General features: G+C 39.0%; 1 protein-coding gene across 7 annotated transcripts in view; it reads right to left on the bottom strand.

The window, feature by feature from the left end:
• srpk2 (SRSF protein kinase 2) overlaps positions 1 to 23,838 on the bottom strand; it is an 80,085-nt gene that overhangs the window by 34,324 nt on the left and 21,923 nt on the right. For 2 of the 7 annotated variants that reach the window (XR_014534286.1, XM_083546255.1), the window contains exon 1: positions 20,422 to 21,040. The exons of 3 other annotated variants lie outside the window; for them this stretch is intronic. Coding sequence is in view for 3 of the 4 variants with exons in the window: in XM_083546255.1 (XP_083402381.1) it covers positions 20,422 to 20,459 (38 nt within the window). In the remaining variant the exon portion in view is untranslated. Of the gene's footprint in view, positions 1 to 20,421; positions 21,042 to 23,838 lie in introns of those variants that run through there. 2 more of the 7 variants (XM_083546256.1, XM_083546252.1) reach the window with 1 other exon arrangement.

Genomic DNA, 23,838 nt, shown 5'->3' with positions numbered 1-23,838 from the left:
AGGACTGACTTAAGGTTACACAACCAGCATTCATAATTGTACTGTGTCCACTAAAAGGTCAAACCGATTGTGATTTGCAGTGCTATGAATAATAATTGATCTGTATTTGGTAAGTGGCAGGTATTCATTTCAGACCCTGGCCTTTATCCAAGTTTAGCGCTTATATAAATGAGTCAGTCGCACCTATGAATCAACTCTTAGTATTCGAGAATGTTCTGAAACTCTTTGCAAAAAGCCTGCTGTCCTTGGCTGTACAAACTCGTCTTAAGTAATCATACTTTGGACACAGTTGTCATCTCTCCTCCACTTCTTTCTTCTTTTTTTTATCTGATTCATTCTGCCACTCTCACTTTCTCTGCCCCTACATCCAGGCATTCTTCTACAGAGCACACGCTGACTCACCCTCTAGCTCTCTTTACGAATGTGGGAATTTGTGTGTCGGCGTGTGCCAAAGTGCAAAGTTGCGTCTTGGGGATATTTCCGTCTGCTCCCTTGTGTTACCACCTTCTTGTCTCAATGTCACATGTTTACACAAACACTCTCACACAAACACGCACACAAACAAATCTAGGCAAATCAATGGCTAATTTAGACGCACGTCTAAGCCACATTAGTATTTTTAAGGCATTCAGTTGTTTTTGTTGTTAAAAAAAATTTTCTGCTGTCAATTGCTCTGTCATAGTCACACCCCTCCATTTCTGTCTTTTTTTTCATATATTTTATAGTATAGTACATTTTTATACTTATACTTTAAATTTTTATACTTCATATTTTTATTTGATTGTAATTTTTTTATATTCTATTTATTTATATATATATATATATATATATATATATATATATATATATATATATATATATATATATATATATATATATATACACACACATGTTGGACAGTAATTAAAAGCATTTTACTACAAGTCGTACTCTGTATTAATGTGTATGTCTTCTTCTTCTTTCGGCTGCTCCCTTTAGTGGTCGCCACAGCGGATTATTCGTTTTCAAACTACTCTGTCTTTCACATCTGCCTCTTTTTAAACCAACTACCTGCATGTCTTCCTTCACCACATCCATAAACCTCCTCCTTGGTCTTCCTCTTTTCCTCCTTCCTGGCGGCTCCATCCTCAGCATTCTCCTACCAATATAACTCATGTCCCTCCTCTGCACATGTCCAAACCATTTCAATCTCGCCTCCCTCACCTTGTCTCCAAAACGTCCTACATGCGCTGTCCCTCTAATAAACATCTTCATCTAATGACATCTTCACCTGCAAACATTATGCACATCTGGAGGACTGAGATCGACATCCTGAGGCTCGTGGGAATCCACACATCACACAACTGTCTGGTTTCTACATGTGCTCCTTTGTGTTGAAAACATTTCTGCTGTCATTATGATTGTTGTTATGAGCCTGATATCAAGTAGAGATTTTTCTTCTTTCATCCAAAAGTTTTAACTCGTCAAACAGATTTCTAAATAAATTCGAATTTTTTATCTGATTTAAAAAAGTTTTTTTATAAGATTCAGACATAAACTGTAATATAGCAGTAGGTTAGCTTTAATACTCAAAGACTGAAATGTCAGTCTTTGAGTATTAAATATATATATGTAAATATACTTGCAAGGCTCCTTGCTGGAGAAAATGCTACAAACTGTTTGCTTTATTACACATACACAAATAAATGATCATATACAATTAGAGGAATCATAGTTTTAGAAGCCTGAATGACAAATTTCTGTCTTAATGATGAATGTAAACAGAACAGCACTGTCTGCAAGTAGGTGCATTTAATGCACGATATTTGCATGCAACATTTCACAATACTGCCCCTGCTGTTTAATATTGGCTCTGCACCATAGGCACATTATGTACCAAATATACAGGTGTTTGGCATTTGTATCGCAAAGCATCGCGTTTAACATATTCGCATAGTCAAAAAATGACTTATTCACACAACCCGAATACAGGAAATGTTGGGACATTTTTAATTTCAGACTTATTTTATTCACAATAGAACATAGAGAACATAGAGAACATAAGAAATGTTTAAACTGAGAAATTATACACTTTTATGCAAAAAATTAGCATGTTTTAAATTTGATGCCAGCTACAGGTCTCAAAAAAATTGGCTTTTATTTTTTATTTCTTTGGAAAATATTCAGCTGGAAAAACATCTAGCAACTACCGGTAATCAAGTTAATCGACATCAGGACTGTAACATGATTAGCTATAAAAGGGACATCTGAGAGAGCCTGAGCCTCCCAGAAGAAAAGCTAGGCAGAGGCTCACCAATCTGTGAACTAATGCAAAAAAGATTGTGGAATGCTTTAAAAACAATGTTCCTCATTGTCAAATTGCAAAGGTCTTACAAATCTTATCATCTACAGCACATACCATCAATAAAAAAATCAGAGAGACTAGAGAAATCTCAGTGCATAAGGGACAAGGCCGAAGAGCTTTGTTGATGCCCGTGGTTTTCGGGCTCTCAGACGACACTGCATCACTCACCGACATGACTGTGACGTGGAAATTATTAAATGGCCCAGGAATACTTCCAGAAACCACTGTCGGTAAACATCCGCCATGCCATCTGCAGATGCCAACTAAAGCTCTATCATGCCAAAGGGAAGTCCTTGCTAAAAATCAAGGACGGCGTGTCCTCTGGGCAGTGTTATCAGCGTTCGGTTCTCTTTACATCTATAATCATATGGGGTGCATAAGTGCATACGGTATAGGCAGCTCGCGTGTTTTGGAGGGCACTATGAATGCTGAAAGGTATATAAAGGTTTTAGAGCAACATATGCTCCCCTCCAGACGACTATTTCAGGGAAATCCTTGTGTATTTCTGCAGGACAATGCAAAACCACGTACTGCAGCTATTACAAACGCATGACTTCATAATAGAAGAGTCCGGATGCTGAATTGGCCTGCCTGCAGTCCAGATATTTCACCTACTGTACAGAGAACATTTGGTGCACCAATAAACGGAAAATACGACAAAGACCACCACCAACTCATCAGCAGCTGAAAACCTATATCAGGTAAGAATGGGAGCACATTCCAACAGCAAAACTCCAAAAACTCATAAGCTCAATGCCCAGACGTCTTCAAACTGTTTTGAAATGAAGAGATGCCACACCATGGTAAACATGCCCCTAGCTTTTTTGAGAACTGTAGCAGACATAAAATTTTAAATAAACTAATTTAGCGCATAAAAGTGTAAAATCTCTCAGTTTAAATATTTATGTTCTCTATGTTCTATTGTGAATCAAATATTTGCTCATGTGATTTGAAAGTCTTTTAGCTTTTTATTTTTATATTTATTTTATTCCAATTTAAAAAACGCCCCAACATTTCCGGATTTCGGGTTGTATATAAATATTAGTTGATGCACTATACATATAGTGTTATTTATGCCTGTACTTTGATAGGCAATAACATCTGTACCCAAATTCCTTGTGTGTGTCAACACACTTGGCCAATAAACCTGATTCTGATACTATTATTATTTAGAAAGTAAACAATAATTTGTGACCAATATTTTATATGTAGATTAATTTCTCCTCACTAAACGTTTTCTGTAACACATTCTCTCAGCACCACTGGAGACCGAGGCATGTCCTGAGAGTTACAAAGAATATAGATTAACATGGTAGAGGTAGAGCTGCATCTTCCTGGAGACAAAACAGGAAAATAATCTGTTTTTTTTCTTTGCACCACAAAGGATTGTTTGTAAAAGGGCCATTTCTTAAAAGTCAGAAGGCACTTCAGTAAATTTATGATTTGCTCTCTGTCTAAACCAAAAATATAAAAGCAAAAGATCTGTACCATATTGAATTGCATAGCATTATATTTTTTTCATTGTATTACATTGAATCGTACTGTGTTAAATCCAGTCGAAATCGGATCTCATTGCATCGTAATAGGGGTGAATCCTATTGCATTGCATCGGTAGCTGCTTCGCATGTATCTTTAATGTATTGCATCAGAGGCTAGACAACGAGGAGCGAACCGCATCAGCCTCAGATATGGAGATGCACATCCCTAATATGCATAGTTAAAAGTGTGTCATACTATACTGTTCAAATTAAGGTGCTCTGAAACTCAAATTCAGTCATTATTACTGACTTAAAAACTCAGAAGATGCTACAGGTGCTTTTCCTAAGCATCCTGTTTGACAGTGTACTAACGTATAAGTTCATAAAATGGTTACTCTCAGCAAAACACAGCTGCATTCAGACAGCCATCCAGGCTAATGTGATCAAAAGAAATCATGGTGGTGACTGGGTAGTCCTTACCCACACATATGAGACTCTTATCACATGATACAAGATTCAAAAACCTGTCGAAGCGATGTTTAATTCCATTCAATTCTAGTGCACAGTGTTTGCTTTGCTATATGCTCCTAAGACTCTGACTTAGATCTCGTTTCAATTATATCGTTAAATGTTATAACACACGGGTCATCAATCTTGTCCACGAAGGGCTGTAGGCTTTCATTCCAACCAGGCAAGAATCACTCCTGTTTCAACTTGTTTCATCAGTTCATCTTGGGCTTCTATAAAGTGCGTGCCCTATATGGATAGAATGAAAGCCAGCAATCACACCTTTAAAAAACTGAAGACATTTCGAAAAAAAATCTAAAGACATTCACTTAATGCTTAATACATATTGAGAAATATATCGTATCAAGACACCAACATATTTGAATCTTGAATTGTGCATCTCGTTCCACCTTTAGTATAAAACTATGGGGGCAGATTTAGAACAACTGGCAACACTGGATACCAGCAGCTACAGAACTCAAGGTCGGATCCAGTCACAAAACTGGACTGAATTTACAGCCTCCATTGTTCCCCTTTAGACATGACATAGATATAACTGCACACTACTCTGCCCTTTATTGCTCTACTTGCTCCTGACATGTATAATACCCTCACACACACACACACACACACACACGGAAGTAATCAATAAGACGCTGATAAATCACTGAATGTTTTATTGAATCCCAACCAATGGCAGCCACTGCAGATGAATGTTTTTGTAGCTGTTTCGATTTATGGTGGCCTAACAAACATAAATAGCTTAGGGAAAATAACACGGGTCATTCTTTTCCCTGTTTTATCAAGTGTGACAAAAAACAACTCAAAATAGAGTGATTTCTTCTTGTCATGCAGTCCCAGTGCTCGGTGCAGAATGAAATTTGCATCAGGAAAAGGCTTGCCAGTCTGCATCCGGCAATCTTACGCCAGCAATCTTAACAGGCACCCGCTTATTCTATGTGCAGAAAAACACATGCGTGCGCGCGCACACACACACACGTGCACACACACACACACACACACACACACACAGTGCTGCTGGGACACTCACCCATCCCCCACAGCACATGACCTTTACAGGAAGAGTTCAAACGCACACATTTGCATTCACAAAAGAGCTAAATGTTGTGTTTCAAGTGATAACAGGAGGAAATAGCTTTCTTCTCAGGTCGAGCAAAGCACAATCAGTGTTATCAGCTTGTTTTTTATGCATGTTTTCCCTGCACAGCAAAACACTCTTCATTCCTATAAGCATAAAACAGCATAATGATCATATACATATTAAATATTAAAACTACATCAGGCTCTCAATATATTCATATTATTAAATAAACTACTTTCTACAAGGTGCTACAATAGTAGGGTTGCAAATTGGCATGATTTCATTGAAAGTCATGATCAGACTTTACCTTACCGTTACAATGGTCCAAAAAAACAATAAAAATGCATTTCCTTTGGAACGTATTTCAAGTCCTTTTCAGGACTAGTTTCCCATATTTATTATTAAAGTTTTAATCCAAATATTTTACATCTATTACAAGGTTTTTCAACTTCTATAAAAATGACCAATAAAAATCACCCCAGGTACTATGTATACTCACTGAGCACTTTATTAGAAACACTATACTAATACTGCTTAGGGCCTTCCTTTTCTAAAGCACTTTCAGGTTGTAAATCTCCTGTTCTACCATAATCCCTAAGGTGATTGAATTGGAGACTGCTGCATGTGAAAATCTTAGGAGACCAACAGCTCAAGTCTGGTACCAACACTCATGCCACATCGTGCCAATTTTTCCTCATTCTATTGGAACAATACATGATGGATTATTACATGATTCTCAAACTGTTAGCAGAAAGATTGAGGCATACAATTTTATACAATGACATTAGAGGTACATTAAAACCCCGTCGGACGAGCATAATTTGTTTTTGAAAATTGCTCGTAGGTCCATTTGCTTGTACATTCGAACTCATTTTCCTCATAAGAATGAATGTAAAAGTGATTAAATCCGCTCGAGACCTCATTCGATCGCTTATTTTTGCACTTAAAATGTATTTGTAATCTATTTTAACAAACAAATTCACCACAAATTACTGTAATGTAAACATAATTTGACACTTACTCATGTGATAGTGTTTGATTGCGAGTGTGAGATGCACACCACGCTCGTAACCTTCTTGGTTTCAATGGTAATTCTATTTACTTTCGTTTTCACAGCACCATCACTGATTTTCTTGGAAAACATTTTTCAAGATTTATAGTGAAATAAAAATATAACATAAAAATGTACCTAAAAAAAGTTACGCTTTTGCTGCACTGAACAACGAGAGCGACCGAGCGACACGTCATAGGATAAAATTTTGCGAGCAAGGTCGCTCGTATCTCCGTTTGCTCGTACTATTAGTTGCTCGTACAACAGGGTTTTACTGTAGCATCTTAAAATTTTCCCTTATGTAGAACCAGACGACCCGAATCCATTCCAGCATATATCTTATATCTCGATCTTGATTGACCTGCTAAAGAACTCTGTCCTCAATCTTATAAACACATTTGGAATTAATTGGAACGTTTTCTATACGCCAGGCCTCCTCACCCTACATCAGTACCTGATTTTACTAACGCCCTTGTAGCTGAATGACCAAAATTTTACAAGCACACTCCAAAATCTAGTAAAACATCTTCCCAGAAGAGTGGCTCTTATTATAACGGCAAATAGCGACTAATGCAGAATTAGATGTTCAAAAGGCATATACGAATGTTATATTCAGTTGTCCACAAACTTGTGTCCATATAGTGCATGCTCTGGCCATGTAACTTACTAATGATAAAGTGCAACATGTGTGACCAAGCAGCTAAAAAAAGCTCTTCTAATCAAGATCAAATATTTTATGTAGTATGGATGGGATTTTAAATGCTATATTGTCCAGATCTATCATTTACATTTACAGCATTTGGCAGACACCCTTATAAAGAGTGACTTACATTTTTATCTCGTTCATACAACTGAGCAGCTTTGGGGTTAAGGGCCATGCTCAGAGGGCCAGGAGTGGCAGCCTGGTGTAGCTACGATTTGAACTTACGATCTTCTGATCCACAGTTCAATGCCTTTACCACTAAGCTACCATCTCCCCACCTACCCCCACTAGCTACCACCACCTATCATAATTACTAGAGATCCAGAAACACTACTGAACAAAAGTATGGAAATCCCATAGAAAAAGGAACATTTGGTCCACATTGGTTTCCTATACTATATTATAGCATGTGCAAAGACACTTTTGTCAAAATTTTTCTAAATATTTTCGTTATATTTGCATTATCACTATGTGAATTTTAAATACTCAATTAATATTGCATTAGTGTGAACCAGTGGTGGACAATGTACACAAAGCATGTAGTTGAGTTAAAGTAAAGATAAACTCTATAAAATTTGACTCCAGTAAAAGTGCTACCTTTAAACTTTTACTTGAGTAAAAGTACAAAAGGATTTGTCTTCAAATGGACTTAATTATCCAAAGTACTATGATTTATTACGACTAATGTTCGTATTATCATTTTTGTCACAAGAATCTTTGCTTTATCAACTTGGTTTATGTGAAAAGTTTAGTTAGAGTCAAACACTGATTAATATTTATTAAAATTATCATGAGCCCAAAACCTTCTTTTCAAATACTTGTGGCAAGTTAAAGTCAGGAGTTTCTTCCATTATTTATTCCTCTCAAAATGTTATGCTTGCTGTTGAACTGATGCTGAACTGCATGTTGGTGATAAATAGACACCACCAAGCAGCAAACAAAACGAGTGTAAGCTCTACTCTGATTGGTGGTCTGCTGTGTGTTTGACCAGTTAAGATTTTATTCACTAATCAATAAAAGAAATGACTGATTTCGCTAAATGTAGTTGAGTAAAAAAATAAGATATTTGGCTTTGAAATGTAGTGAAATTAAAGTAAAAGTCTCCCCAAAAGAAAAGTACAGTAACAAATTACATTCACCTTGTTACTGTCCACCACTGGTGTGAACCCTTGGTATTCATAGACCTGCTCATCATAGTATTAAGCAATGCACCATAGGAAACCGTATCACATCAGCACTTCAGATTGAGTACAGTGAGAACAGTGACACTGACTTCACTGCCATGATTTCCCCATAAATCTTACAGAAACTTAAATGAGTCAGTTATTCTCCACTGATAGCTTAATTTTAGTACATAGACATTACCTCCAGATGTGCTAACATTGGGCATATGAGCTGTACCTGATCAATAATCAATAACCACTTCCTTGTAGTCCAGACAAATCAACTTGTTAATCCTGTCATTTAATTTGAGAATAAGTATCCTCTTTAAAGTCTAAAATCTAGAGGTCCTTGAGACAACACTACAATACACTACCCTATACTACACTACACTACACACACAAACACACACACACACACTTATTCTACCTGTGTTTGACGGCTCGGTGGCGAAGCCGGAGAGCACTGAGTGCTAAGTCCAGGGTCTTGTTAGAGTAAGAAACACTGCGATTCATACTAACACAGACACAAGAAGGGAAGGTTATGTCCTGTTTTTCGTTCTGTCCTGTTCCGGTTCCCTCACACTTTCCCCAGCGTCTCTCAGGGTGCTTTACAGAGTGCGGGTGGGGCCAAAAATCCACCTCTCACATGACCATCTCACACCTAAGTGACATCTCTGCATCCATTTCGTCTTTGTCTCTGCAGAAGTGCACACGCTCATACGAGGCACATGCGACTATTTAGTGTCTCTGCATGCAAATACACACACACACACACACACACACACACACACACACACACACACACACACACACACACACAAAGAGACACACATACACAAAAAGCTCTGTGTACGCTGTGTTCATTTGTTTTGAAAATAAAAAACTAATTAGGAAATTACTATGTTTACAACTATCTTTTCTCAAAATGTGAAATATTTTACAACACCCCTATTTTATAGTTTCTTGCTATATTATTATTTAACTTATTTATGGGTAGAGTTGCAAAATTCCAGGAACTTTCAAGACTGGAAACTTTTCATGGGATTTAACATGAATTAATGGGAATAAACTGGGAATTTACAAAATTACAGGTAACAGAGAACTTAAATGTAGTTGTAAAAAAATAATAATGTCATATTACGACCAAACAAAATGTTTACATTTATGTATGTGTATGATACAGTTTATTTACATTTCCTCAAATTTCTAATTAATTCCCATAAATTCCGGTCCAAGTTTTTGACTTGAAATATTTTCTAATTTCCCCAAAATCCCCAGATGAATTTCTCATAGAAAGTTTCCAGAAAGTTATCAAAATTTGCATACCTATTTATGGGTTATTTAGTACTTTTACTTTTTTTGGTACTCTTGAACAACCCTGATCTTAAATAACTAATCCACCATGAGCGCATAATACATCAGTGGCTTCATCAAAGATTCTGGATCGCTACATGCTTTATAAAAGCAACAAGAGTGTGACAGTAAATAGAAGTCTGACACATATCCTCTTCTTACAACTTTAGGCCATGCACAAAATATTCAGACACTCATGGTAGAACGACCCTGAGCAACCCCACCCAGCCCCACACTTTGTACTAGATTGTCCATGACCACTGAATATATTGCTTTAGTTTGTATTATATTATTTATCATTTGCACAAATAACTATAGAGAGTGAGCATTTCTTTATTTTTTGTGTATGCTCACAAGCCATTTTCTTGTTTTTCTGTTTTCAATATTACAGTTTTTCTGTTTCTTTGGAGTGTTTCTCAGATCAGAAATTTAATTCTAAATAGAAAACTTATTTGTTCAACATCCACATTATTTAGTCACTTGTGCACATCATAAAAGCATTTCTTGTTGCTTTGGTCAAATTGTGAATGCTTTTGTACATTAATTTAATTGTTTGTATACTGTTTTCTGTTTCCTACATTATCACTTGTTTATGTCATGTTGATCAATGTATATTATACTGGTTTCACCTGAATAGTCTTAACACCAAAACATCTCAGCATCAGTTCTATGCACAAGTAATTGAATGCTAAATGGTTAAACCAGTTGTCATCTTCTGTCATTTAAAATTTCTATAAAAAATCGTATTGTAAATGTGCCATGAATTGATAAATTGTGCAGATGAATCTTGAATGTCACTAATGAAGGCAAGTGAAAGGCATCAGATCAACCAATGGTCAACTAGTTCTCTCAAACAGGTCAAAGGTGAATCTCGTGAACCTTGATTTGGTGACAGAGCGAAACTCGGAATAACAATTTCTGAAAGTAGACACTATTACAGTACAGTAAAAGTGTGAATCCTGTTCGATCTCTTGCAATCAATATACATCAAATATGCAACAAATAAATTAATTTGTGAAGTTGAAATTCATATCTGCCACACAGAAGAAATTCACCCTTGTGCATTTTCAATCACTGGAATCCAAACCGCAGTTTATATCAGGAAATACTGAAACTGTGCGCCTTCATATTGACAACATGACAACATTTTGACTCTCTTGTTTGTGAACAATGACAAAAGGACTTGTTATTCTGACGAGAATGAGATGTTCATTGAAATACTTTTACACAAATACTTTTGAGAGATGAACTAAGTATTTTGAGAAAAGTACAGGCTTTCGCAAGAAATCCAATGTGTTGTTTTGTTGAATTGCTCTTACTAGTTTGCAAATATTAAAGATGATTCGAAAAATGCTCCAAAGCAACTTAATAAAATTGTAAATTAAAAGGGAAGTAAGGCATCATAATTCACATTTTTTTTCGATTGCAAACCAAAAAAAAACCCAAACAAACAATGCAACATACGCGAGCCCACAAATTACTGTTGATATCACTTTTACACACAAGAGTTTCAACGAACACACATAAAGCATTTTAAACCATTATATAATTCCTTGTTTATTGTAACATGGCCAGTCAGCTTTTTGGTAAAGAAATATTTCCCACAAATGCTTAATTTGGAATGAGATCTCCAGAAGGCATGCTCCGGGTTTCTCATTATAGCCTGCCTATCTTGGACTTTCTTTTCCATTCCACTCCAACATTCCTCTAAGCCCAAGTGACTGGCTGTTTCCTGCAGACTCTGATCTCGTCTAAGGTTACCCTTTTCAAGTGCAAGACTCATCTGACTGCAGATATAGAACAAAAGATGTATAACATAATATTATAGTGAAACATGGCACTTTTCAAGTGTGTTTCATGTAACAGATGTTAACAGAATTTACCCCAAAAATCTGTGGTGGCATTTTCTGTATGACTAGTTTTAGTAGCAGATGCTGCCTTTCACCGAGTTCACCTGCTGACAGAGGTCATGAGATCTCCACCCAAATGTTCCCCGCCCGTGCTCTGCTCAAATTCAGTGCACCGGAGCTCAGTGACGCACATGCCTGACACACACCCTTTACACCGAACAGGTAAAGCCTCCTCAGTTGGTGTCAGCTAGCTCCAAGGGTTCTCATATGGCTCATGAAGGTTCCTCAGATGGCCAAGTGTAAAGTGTAATGTTCCAGCCATCATCCAGGCAACTAATCTGCACTGAGGCTGCAGCTGAACTACTGTTCTGACCTAAATAAGCAGACCACCCAGTGCTGCAGTACGGCATTATGAGATACAATTAAGATCCTTTGGGCACACATTGATAGAATATTTAGCTTCATCTTACAAAAAAGGTCTAAATTAGGCTTTATCGTAATGGATTGACCAGACGTGCCTGTTATCGTCATTACACAGGAAAGGTAAAGGTATTACGACCCTGTCTATTTACCCATTGCTGCGATAGAAAGAAGGGGGAAAAAAGGGGGGACAGAAAAAAGATATAAAGAGCGCTGTGTACACTGCAATAAATAACCGTCCAAATATAAAAAAAACTGATGCAGGTTTTAATATGCTACAGACTAGAAACAAGTCAAATTATCTGCAAGTGCAGTAAACTAATTACACTTGGATTTTCTGAAATAAGAAAACACACTGAATATAGGCTTTAGAAAAGAACAAAATGTCTTAAAATACGCATTAAAACGCTTTTTTCAAGCAGTCGCTTTAGTCTAGTTAACTAAAAACTAGCTTGTTTAAAGATCTTAAAACCAGAGCTACTAAACAAAAGAATTCCTCTTAATTTAAGAATCGTCATCATTACATATTCTTTCTAAATATTAGACAAAGCATTTAAAATAGAAACAAAGATTACTATCAAAATCGAAATCACGCATACATGCATATATGTCAACAATTATTTATTGAAGTGAAGACCGTTTTGTAAAACACACAGTAGTTACCAAGCGAAAACAAAGCAAAATCGTTACTTGCTGCTTCTCAAAATACTTAAACTTATCGCAACATAAAGCATTATTGAATGTATTTTGTCCTTACTGGACAACTGAAAGATATTCAACATGTAAAACTACAGAACAACTTAGCAAAAAGCCAAAAAAAAATTTTTATTTTCCAAACAAATAACTATACTTGATAATGTTCAAGTAACATCAGGCATAACATTATGACCACCTGCCTAATATTGTGTTGGTTCTCCTTTTTCTGCTAAAATAGTTCTGTCCGATTGAGCATCAACAGCATTAAATTCTTCAGCAAATTGAGCTACAGGAGCTCGTCTGTTGGATCAGACCGCACGGACCAGCCTTCGCTCCCCACATGCATCAATAAGCCTCGACCCCATGACCCTGTCACTGGTTCACCACTGTTCCTTCCTTGGACCACTTTAGATAGATACTGACCACTGCAGACCGGGAACAGCCCACAAGAGCTGCTGTTTTGGAGATGTTCTGACCCAATCGTCTAGCCGTCACAATTTTTCCTTTTTCAGACTTGTTCAAATCCTTATGTTTGCCCATTTTTCTGCTTTTAACACATCAACTTTGAGGACAAAATGTTCACTTGCTGACTAATATATCCCACGCACTAATAATAGATAAACAGCGTTATTTACCCACCGTTCATAATGTTATAATGTCATAATATTATGCCTGATTGGTTTGTATAACGGTATACCTTCTTATTTGATTTTCTCTTTGTCGCGCCTTGATGCCTAGTTCTGAGTAAAATGTTCAGTTTTTGGCTGTTATCATTCTCTAATCCAATCCAAGACATTGAAATTATCAAAGGTATTGTCATGAATCACCAAGTGCATGTCCTAATCAAGCCTTAAACACACAAAAAATTCCAATCCGCTTTAAAGTGGCCTTGTGATACATGCAGGCCACAAACAACCTACTCCTCTCACATTTCCCACATTTATCTTCCATCCTCGACACACACACACACACACACACACACACACACACACACACACACACACACACACACACACACACACACACACACACACCATTTCACCTTTGGATTGGAACGCTGCTATTTTTGCCCCAACAGACACATCTAACAGCAAACCTGTGCTGTCTCTCCTGTGTGCATGTACCCTCAACAGAACCCTACACCAACCCCAGTCTTATCAGGAGTATGCCAGCTAGATATCTCTATTCTAACTGCATTATAATGACTTTCATCTTACTACATAAAAACAAACCGATATCAGAAGCTGATTATCTGAACTGGAAAACTATACTGAAATGTAGTGGATTCTGAATGGATCTGAGCACAGACCCACTGCTTAAAAAAAAAAAAGATTGCTGAAACTAGGCATTTTTGGACATTTTAGTCTTCACATACTGTAATAGCCATGCTCTAGAACTGTCTTTAGCTCTGAGCTTCAAGTCCCAGTCCACCAAGACAGCCAGTTAGCATTCATGTTTCATTTTGCCAACCCATCTGTCCAAGCTAATCAGGTAATGTGGAGAAACTGGAACATTCGAGGACACTCGATACGGTCCGTACGTAGTAGGAGGCGTAAAAAATTGCCCTGACAATACTGGCATGCTAGGCTTTACAATCATTCATTAAAGCGAAGCCATTCTGCGTGCAATCTATCCAGCGAGCCCATAAACATCGGTTTCAAGATAGTATTGCGATCCAAAAGCCCCTATGACAGTGGCTATTAAAAACATTAACGCCATGAACACAATGTGTTCTAACTAATTTATATTCTCTCTGTGTTTGCTGGGCTTACAGCTCTTATTTCACCCTGAATTTATATATATTGATTTTCCATTCCACCAGTGAGAATGTCACTCTGTCACCAAAGGCAGGGTTAGTTGTACCTCATAATAACCACAGGGCAAATTGGGGTTAAATGCCCTTCTCATGGGCACAACAGGGTACATAGGGTAAGATGCTTAGCATGTCATGCATGTTGTGTTTACACTTGCTGCCAGGTTCTGGGACAAATTCTAAACTTTATCTGCTCTAGTTTTCACAGATTCTATTCTTAAATTTCCCCCGGTGTTTTGAGACTGTAGTAGCTGCAATAGCTCTGTGTTTTCAAGACAAGTAACCTCTTTTAGGTACAATTTTGAAAATATTTTACAGCCTACTAGAACCTCTTTGTGTTTATAACTACTAGTCCTACACCTGATCGTTCCTTCCCAAAAAAGCTCTCCAGTGCATTTAGTTTTGGCTCATTTTTTTCAAGGGTTAGCTTGTGTCGCTGATGCGTAAAAATGGCGTGCCAGAGAGGGCGGAAATAATGAACAAAAAATAACTAATTTTAACCACAAAATCTTTTCTTTGTGGCCCGGTACCAAATAATCCATGGACCAGTACCAATCCAGAGACTAGGGGTTCGGAACCCCTGTTATAGGGGACCGTTAGGATAAAATTTTACCCTTAGAGCCAGTCAGCAAGGGTAACCTACTGAGAGCATTGAGCTCCTGGAACATTAGTTTAAGATTCACAGAAATATACAAGTTGTCCAAGAATTCAGTTGAGGTGGATAAGAATCCTTTTAAGGATACCCTCTGGTTATCTGCCTCTAAAGCTTTATCAGGCACATGTCGCTCACCTGTGAAAAAATGCTAAAAACTTTAAGTTTCATAGCTTATACTTGGCAGTTCGGGAATCCACACCGGAGTATTATATGTGTATTAAATGTGTAAAATCAAAAACCGTAAACAGTGGAGGCAGAACATTATTTATTATTATGTTAACAGTATTTAATATAAAAACTAACCCAGCCATTAGGGTTGCACAAGCCAGTGCACTCTTAGTGCCGGTCCCAAGCCCGGTTAAATGGGGAGGGTTGCGTTAGGAAGGGCATCCAGGGTAAAATATGCCAAGTCAAATATGCGGATCACGAATCAGACACCAGATCGGTCGAGGCCCGGGTTACCAACAACCGCCACAGGTATTGTTAGCCAAAAGGATACCATTGGAAATTGGGCTACTGTTGGCCGAAGGAGGAGAGGGAGAGGAGGAAGACGTCTACAGAGACAGCAGGAAAAGGAGAAGTGGAGAAGAGTGGAGGTTTGGGTGGTCACTTTGAATGTTGGTACTATGACTGGTAAAGGGAGAGATATCGCTGATATGGTGGAGCGGAGATATCATGGTGTGGATGGAAAGAGAAATGGTGTAGGGGTGATTCTGAAGGAAAAGTATAGTAAGAGAATAGTGAAGGTGAAGAGAGTTTCTGATAGAGTGAACATGAAGCTGGAAGTTGAAGGGGTAATGATTAATGTCATCAGTGCCTATGCTCTGAAAGTGGGTTGTGAGATGGAGGAGAAGGAAACATTCTGGAGTGAGTTAGATAAAGTGGTAGAAGGTGTACCTAGAAATGAAAGCTTGGTGATTGGGGCAGATTTTAATGGACATGTAGGTGAAGGGAACAGAGGTGATAAGGAGCTGATGGTTAGGTATGGTCTTAAGAAGAGGAATGTGGAAAGTCAGATGTGGAAGATTTTGCTAAAAGGATAGAAATGGCAGTGGTGAATACATATTTTAAGAGGAAGGAGGATCATAGAGTGATGTATAAGAGTGTAGGAAGGTGCACGCATGTGGACTATATTCTATGTAGGAGATGCAACCTGAAGAAGATTGGAGACTGTAAGGTGTTGGCAGGGTACAGTGTAGCTAGTTAGCATCGGATGGTGGTCTGTAGGATAGTTTTGGAGGGGAAGAAGAAGAGGAGGAGAGTAAGGACTAAAAGAAGAATAAGATGGTGGAAACTGAAGGATGAAGACTGTAGTGTGAGGTTCAGGGAAGGGGTCAGACAGGGGCTCAGTGGTGGTGGTAAAGACATGCTGGATGATTAGGCAACTACTGCAGAAGTAATAAGAGATACAGCTAGAAAGGTACTTGGTGTGACATCTGCAAATAGAAAGGAAGACAAAGAGACGTGGTGGTGGAATGAGGAAGTGCAGGAAAGCATAAAGTGAAAGAAGTTGGCAAAACAGAATTGGGATCGACAGAGTGATGAGAAAAGTAGGCAGGAGTACAAGGACATGCGCAAACAGGTGAAGAGGGAAAGCCAAGGGAAAGGCATATGAGGAGCTGTATGAGAAGTTGGACACTAAGGAAAGAGAAAAGGATTTATACCGATTGGCCAGGCAGAGGGACCGAGCTGGGAAGGATGTGCTGAAAGTTAGAGCAATAAAGAATGGAGTTGGAAATGTGTTGACTAGTGAGGGGAGTGTGTTGAGAAGATGGAGGGAGTATTTTGAGCAGCTGATGAACAAGGAAAATGAGGGGGAAAGAAGGGTGGATGATGTGGAGATGGTGAAGCAGGAAGTGGACAGGATTAGTAAGGAGGAAGTGAGAGTAGCGATTAAGAGAATGAAGAGTGGAAAGTTGGTTGGACCAGATGACATACCGGTAGAAGCATGGAGATGTTTAGGAGAGATGCAGTGGAGTTTTAAAACAGGTTGTATACCAAGATTTTGGAAGGTGCGAGGATGCCTGAGAAATGGAGAAGGAGTATGCTGGTACTGTTTGTTAAGAATAAGGGAGATGTGCAGACCTGCAGTAATTACAGGGGAATAAAGTTGTTCAGTCACACCATGAAGTTATGGGAAATAGTAGTGGAAGCCAGGCTTAGAGAAGAGGTGACCATCTGTGAGCAATGGAATGGTTTCAAGCCAAGGAAGAGCACAACAGATGCATTATTTGCTTTTAGGATGTTGATGGAGAAGTATAGAGAAGGTCAGAAAGAATTACATTGTGTGTTTGTGGATTTAGAGAAAGCGTACGACAGGGTGCCGAGAGAGGAGTTGTGGTATTGTATGATAAAGTCAGGTGTGTCAGAGAAGTATGTGAGGGTGGTGCAGGACATGTATGAGAACAGTGTGACAGCAATGAAGTGTGCAGTAGGAACGACAGACTGGTTTAAGGTGGAAGTTAGACTGCATCAAGGATCGGCTCTGAGCCCTTTCTTGTTTGGTGCTGGACAGGTTGACGGACAAGGTCAGACAGGAGGCTCCACGGACTATGATGTTATGATATTGTGAATTGTGGTGAGAGTAGGAAGCAAGTTGAGAAGAGCCTGGAGAGATGAAGGTATGCGCTGGAGAGAAGGGGATAGAAAGTCAGTATGAGTAAGACAGAGTACATGTGTGTGAATGAGAGGGAGGGCAGTGAAGTGGTGCAGTTGCAGGGAGAAGAGGTTGAGAAGGTGGAGGAGTTCAGGTACCTGGGGTCAACAGTGCAAAGTAAAGGAGAGTGTGTTAGAGAAGTGAAGAAAAGAGTGCAGACAGGGTGGAGTGGGTGGAGAAGAGTGGCAGAAGTAATTTGTGATAGAAGGGTATCTGCAAGAGTGAAAGGGAAAGTTTATAGGACTGTGGTGAGACCTGCGATGTTGTATGGTTTAGAGACAGTAGCATTGAGTAAAAGACAGGAGGTGGAGCTGGAGGTAGCAGAGCTGAAGATGTTGAGATTTTCATTGGGAGTGACGATGATGGACAGGATTAGAAATGAGCTTATTAGAGGGACAGCGCAAGAGGGACATTTTGGGGAAAAGTGAGAGAGGCCCAATTTAGATGGTTTGGACATGTGCATAAGAAGGACATGGGGTATATCGGTAGGAGAATGCTGAGGATGGAGCCACCAGGAATAAGAAAAAGAAGAAAACCAAGGAGGAGGTTTATGGATGTGGTGAGGGAAGACATGCAGGTAGTTGGTTTAAAAAAGGCAGATTTTGAGGACAAAGTAGTATAAAGACAAATGATCCGCTGTGGCGACCCCTAATGGGAGCAGCCGAAAAAAGAAGTATTTAATATGAACACTATCCTATTTCTCAACTCTAGCATTAAAAGGCCTTTGATCTGGCCTTCAAACCTACGACAAATTCTGCTTCACATCATAATCTAATAAATACTTTCAAATTTATGTCATGATGATGGCAGACATTTTAAACAACACATTCTGTCCTTGTTTTGCTGAACAGAGACAAATATCCTGGCACTTATCACTAAACCTTTTAGTGGTCGATACGGCAATCTGATGGACAGTGATGTTTTTGATCTAGTAGATGTTTCAACACTGTCCGTAAGGTATGCAGATGATTGGGAGAATAACGCTGCCACTGCGTCCAATGCGCCATGAGTCAAATATAAACCAAGCCTGAAACCACCTGCACGGACGTGACATGACAGCACCTGTCCTGTCTACACAACAAGCTAGAGCACTGAGCAAACTTGCTCAAGGATGCTGTGTTTAAAGGTTTTCATATACTGCAAATTTCTTTCCAGCTTCGGGGCACTTCTATATCTATATCTACTGATCTTTTCATGCCTATTCTTGTTGATGCCAGTGTGCTATCCAGCAGTACGGCCTGCTGCGGTACTGCAGGTGCCCTCCATATTATTGGCGCAGCAACAGTTCGATTTGAGTTGATTTATCCGTTTATCTGTCCATCCATCTGCCTCGCTTTTTAATCCCTTTATCTGTCACTCTAAGGCTTTAGATGCCGGTCTTGTGCCTGCTGCTGCTCTGTTGCCTTCACAGTGCCTTGGCACAGAGTTCTAAGTCACTAAGCATAGATGGCTTCACCTGGTGTCGAAGACGTCACGGCTACTTAAATAGAACAGATCCTGGTCTACAGTATTGTGCGCAGTGAGGTGGCCCCTCTTTACACTGTAACCAAGTATGACTACATTATAGCAGTGATATCCAGATGCAGGCCTTCATATTTATACAGCATACAACATATATAAAGTGCAAGAAACCCCAAGACATACACAAAGAATGAAGAGCAAAAGGTGAGGTTAGGTGAGTGCTGACATTTAAATGTTATTTCAAAAAGTCTTTGTTTTGTATTTGCCCACATTCTCATGTCCTAAGAAATTAGTACACATTATCATCGACCACTGCACTTGTTTGTGTGTTGAGCAGACATTCGTGACCATGTAAATAGTGATTTTACTGATGTTGTTTTTCCCTGATATGATCTCATATTCTCAACATTACTCACTGTTGCTCAGCTCGAAATCTTGTGTCTTATTCTTCGTGAATCGTTTTCGCATACATGTTTGTCAAGTGTTGCTTTTTTTCCGCTGATGTGAATTGTGCTAATATTGTGCACTGATGTAAACTGTTGTCTATCGTGGATGTGTTCCAGATATGCATCAAATGTTTGAGATGTCCTACATTGGGCTTGATGTAGAAAATGTAGTGAAACCGGTTTAGAAAACAAAGTCATTACGGATAATCCGATCTCATTAGAGAAATTCAGAATCTGGATTGTATGTTTTGTTCTTAAGAAAGATAGTATGGTGCACCTTTTGCCTGCGATGTGTTTGAAATAAAGAGGTGGGCATACCACTGATTTGCTAAGGACGTGCTGTGATGTCCAAGCGTGTTTAGATCGTGTTTTCCGGTGCTGGGTATGATTCGACTTCATGTTCTGTCTTTGTCAACATCAAGGCCAATAGGGTAGGACATGCTGTGCAAAAGCGCCCTATTTTCTGTGTGTGTGTGTGTGTGTGTGTGTGTGTGTGTGTGTGTGTGTGTGTGTGTACACAGTACAAAATGCAGTGTCCATGCATCCATTCTCCATCAGACCAACACACTAAGGCAAAACCCAGACAATAAAGACTGCTTAGACAGACAGTACACACGAAGCAAGATACAGAAAGAAAGAATAAGAAAGATGGAGATCGTACGGTGAGGCAGATAAATGACAAAAAAAAATTGACAGACGGTCCTGTGTCCTGAGACACGTTACCTTTCCGGGGACGAGGATTTTTCTGAGTTGACGGACATGAGCAGAAGCTTCAAGCCGCTCGCTCCCAAAGGAACGACAGAGGCAACCAAGAACGAATAAAACACTCTCTGTGGATCTGCCTCTTCTTGCTCAGTGTCTCACTCTTCTCATCTTCTTGCTGTGAGGCTCCACTGAGACAAGAGAGGAGAGCTGCCTCGTCCTCCTCTCTTCGGCCGTGGAAAAATAAAAGGATGGAGGGCAGGCGATGAAGCCGAGCTCGAATAACAGAATGGTAGAGAGACAAAATCTTGCTGCGTTTGAGCAGAATCAGACGCCGCGAGGAGCCCCTCCTCACCCCTCCTCACCCCTCCTCACTCCTCTCGCTCCCTCGTTTTCACCTTCTTTTCTTCCTTCCTTTTTTTTCCTAAATGCCTCACCTTTCACTTTTTTTTTACAGGGTATGATTTCTGTTGACACTTTTGTCCTCCACTAAACCACTGAAATGACGAGTGGTTCTCCCTCACACTCTCCTCACTGTCTGCCTGCTGCTGCCACTTTCTCCTCCTTCTCTCTCTCTCTCTCTCTCTCTCTCTCTCAGCGCAGTGGTTGGCTCGACAGGCCCTTCTGCAGCTCTCTGCACAACAACAGAGCTGTGAACGCAGCGGGCTAAACCACTGCCTGAGAGGGAGGGGGAGGCTGTGCAGAGAGCAAACGGAAAACGTGTTCATCTTTCTCACTGGTTCTCCCCCATCAAATAGCTTGGCCCAGGCCTGCCTCACCCCCTTCCTGCTTAACCCCCCTCCCTTTCTCACTTCCTCCTGTTACACCATTCTGTATCTCGGGGCAACGCGGCACATATACGCTTTTCCCCCTCTGTCTCTCTCTCTCTCTCTTTTTTTACCTCCCATCCTTCTGCCCCGACTCTTTTCCTCCACCTCCCTCCATTTCACAGCTGTCTTCTCTGCTGCTCTGTTTGCTGCCTTTCTCTCTCCATCAGTGCTTGGCAGTTCTGTGTTTTCATCCATTAAATGAAACCAAACAACAGATGCCCAGCACTGGAGGGTGTTCATCATAGTCGAGCTTCTATACATTTCAATGCATTACATCTCCATCTCCATTAAGAGGTGGAAAAAAGAACAGATTTACAATAAATGAAAATGGAAATTGTGCTCACAACAATTACCACAATCTCTTAGTTCACAGTATAACACACATTTACCAAATTTTTTTTATATTAATGCTTCAAAAAAATAAATCTACCACCATAATATGCAACCAGACAACAGATTCCAGTTTAACTTGAAATATTCATATTTCCTGATTATGATTCATTCATTTCGGGAATCATTTACAATATAAAAATAATTGTTTAGCCCCTAAGAAAACCCCAATACATTTCCATGCTAAAAGAAATACACTGATCAGGCATAACATTATGACCACCTGCCCAATATAGTGTTTGTCCCCCTTTTTCTGCCAAAACAGTCCTGACCTGTTGAGTGTTGAGTGTAACTTCTTCAGCAATTTAAGCTACAGGAGCTCGTCTGTTGGATTGGACCACAATGCATCAATGAGTCTTGGTTGCACATGACCCTGTCGCTGGTTCACCACTGTTTCTTCCTTGGACCATTTTTAATAGATACTGACCACTGCAGACTAGGAACAGCCAATAAGAGCTGCAGTTTTGGAGATACTCTGACCCAATCGTCCAGACATCACAAGTTGGCCCTTGTTAAACTCAAAATCCTTACGTTTGCCCATTTTTCCTGCTTTTAACACATCAACTTTAAGGACCAAATGTTCACTTGCTGACTGATAATATCCCACAAACTAACAGGTGCCATGATGAAGAGATAATCAGTGTGATTCACTTATCTTGTTATAATGTCAATGTTATGCCTGATCGGTATAAACCTACAAATAACATTAGAACAAAAAGAGTGCAAGCGCTATAACATACACACATACAACACACACACACAAACAGACACACTCGCTTCCTGTAAGTTTGACACATGCTTATGTAAAACCGAGAGCAAGAAAACCATATGCACTGGTGACAAATGTGCACACATAGCCTGTTCACCTTTAGCCAAACGCACACACACACACACACACACACACACACACACACACACACACACACACACACACACACACATACATACACACACACACACACACACACACACACACACACACACACACACACACACACACACACACACACACACACAATACTAAGCAAAGGATCAGATGTTCTCATTCTGTATGAATATAATTATCACAAGGCTTTCACAAGAATACTATAAGGGAACCTGAAAACACATGTAAATGAGATAATATGCATGTTCTTGCTGTTGTATAACTACTATATGTCTGTCATTTCTGGCAAACAAGCCATGAAATTAAGTCACTTTAAAGACCAGAGCACTGAAAATACAGAACATGACTGATACTTGGTAGAAACGAAGAGAAGTAATGACCTTGATGCTAGTAATGCTGTCCTATAAAGAATGGGAAGACTAAGTAAGGTTTCAGTCCATTAGTGATGGGAAGATCATTTTAGTGACTTGGTTGATTGAATGTCATTCATTGAAATGAACGAATAATTTAGGTAAATTGGATCAGAAATTTAATGATTCGATTAATGGGTCCCCAACACGTCTACATGCACAAACTAAGCCTATATTTAGAATATATATATATATATATATATATATATATATATATATATATATATATATATATATATATATATATTTTTTTTTTATATATATATATATATATATATATATATATATATATATATATATATATATATATATATATATGCATAGTGTCTATGGGAGTCACATGACACAAGAATGAACGACATGGACTAGAATAGTTGAGAAGGAAACTACTCGATTCTGTTTCGTGTACATAACCTACGGAGATTTCGCGACGCTTTGCCCATGCGCGACCAGTCCAAAATGAACGAATCACTCTTTGAGACGACTCGTTCTTCTGAGTCACATTAAAGCCTCGTTGAAAAATGAATGCTATGTTCATAAACGACCCATCACTATCGTGCATATCCATATCATGTCATTTCTTTGCACAGTTATACTGCATATTACAATATATCCTTATTTATATTTACCATATATTATTACCTACTGCACCTTCTGTACATGAATCACTCTCACCCCTGTACATATGGACCCCATACCCTTTATTTATTACACTGCTATTCATTGTAAATAGGCCACTTATGTACTTTTGGTTAGATGCTAACTGCATTTCATTGGCTCTGTAAATTTACCTTGCACAATCACTATAAAGTTCAATGTAATCTAATCACTATTGCACATAGTGATGGGAAGATCGGATCATTTTAGTGGCTTGGTTCTTTGAATCTCGCTCATAAAAATGGACACAGTTTGAATACAGTTC

This window comes from Silurus aristotelis, assembly GCF_946808225.1.
Source record: "Silurus aristotelis genome assembly, chromosome: 7".
Lineage (NCBI taxonomy): Eukaryota > Metazoa > Chordata > Actinopteri > Siluriformes > Siluridae > Silurus > Silurus aristotelis.
The sequence above is the reverse complement of the archived record's forward strand: the minus strand, read 5'-3'. Positions and strand labels throughout refer to the sequence as shown.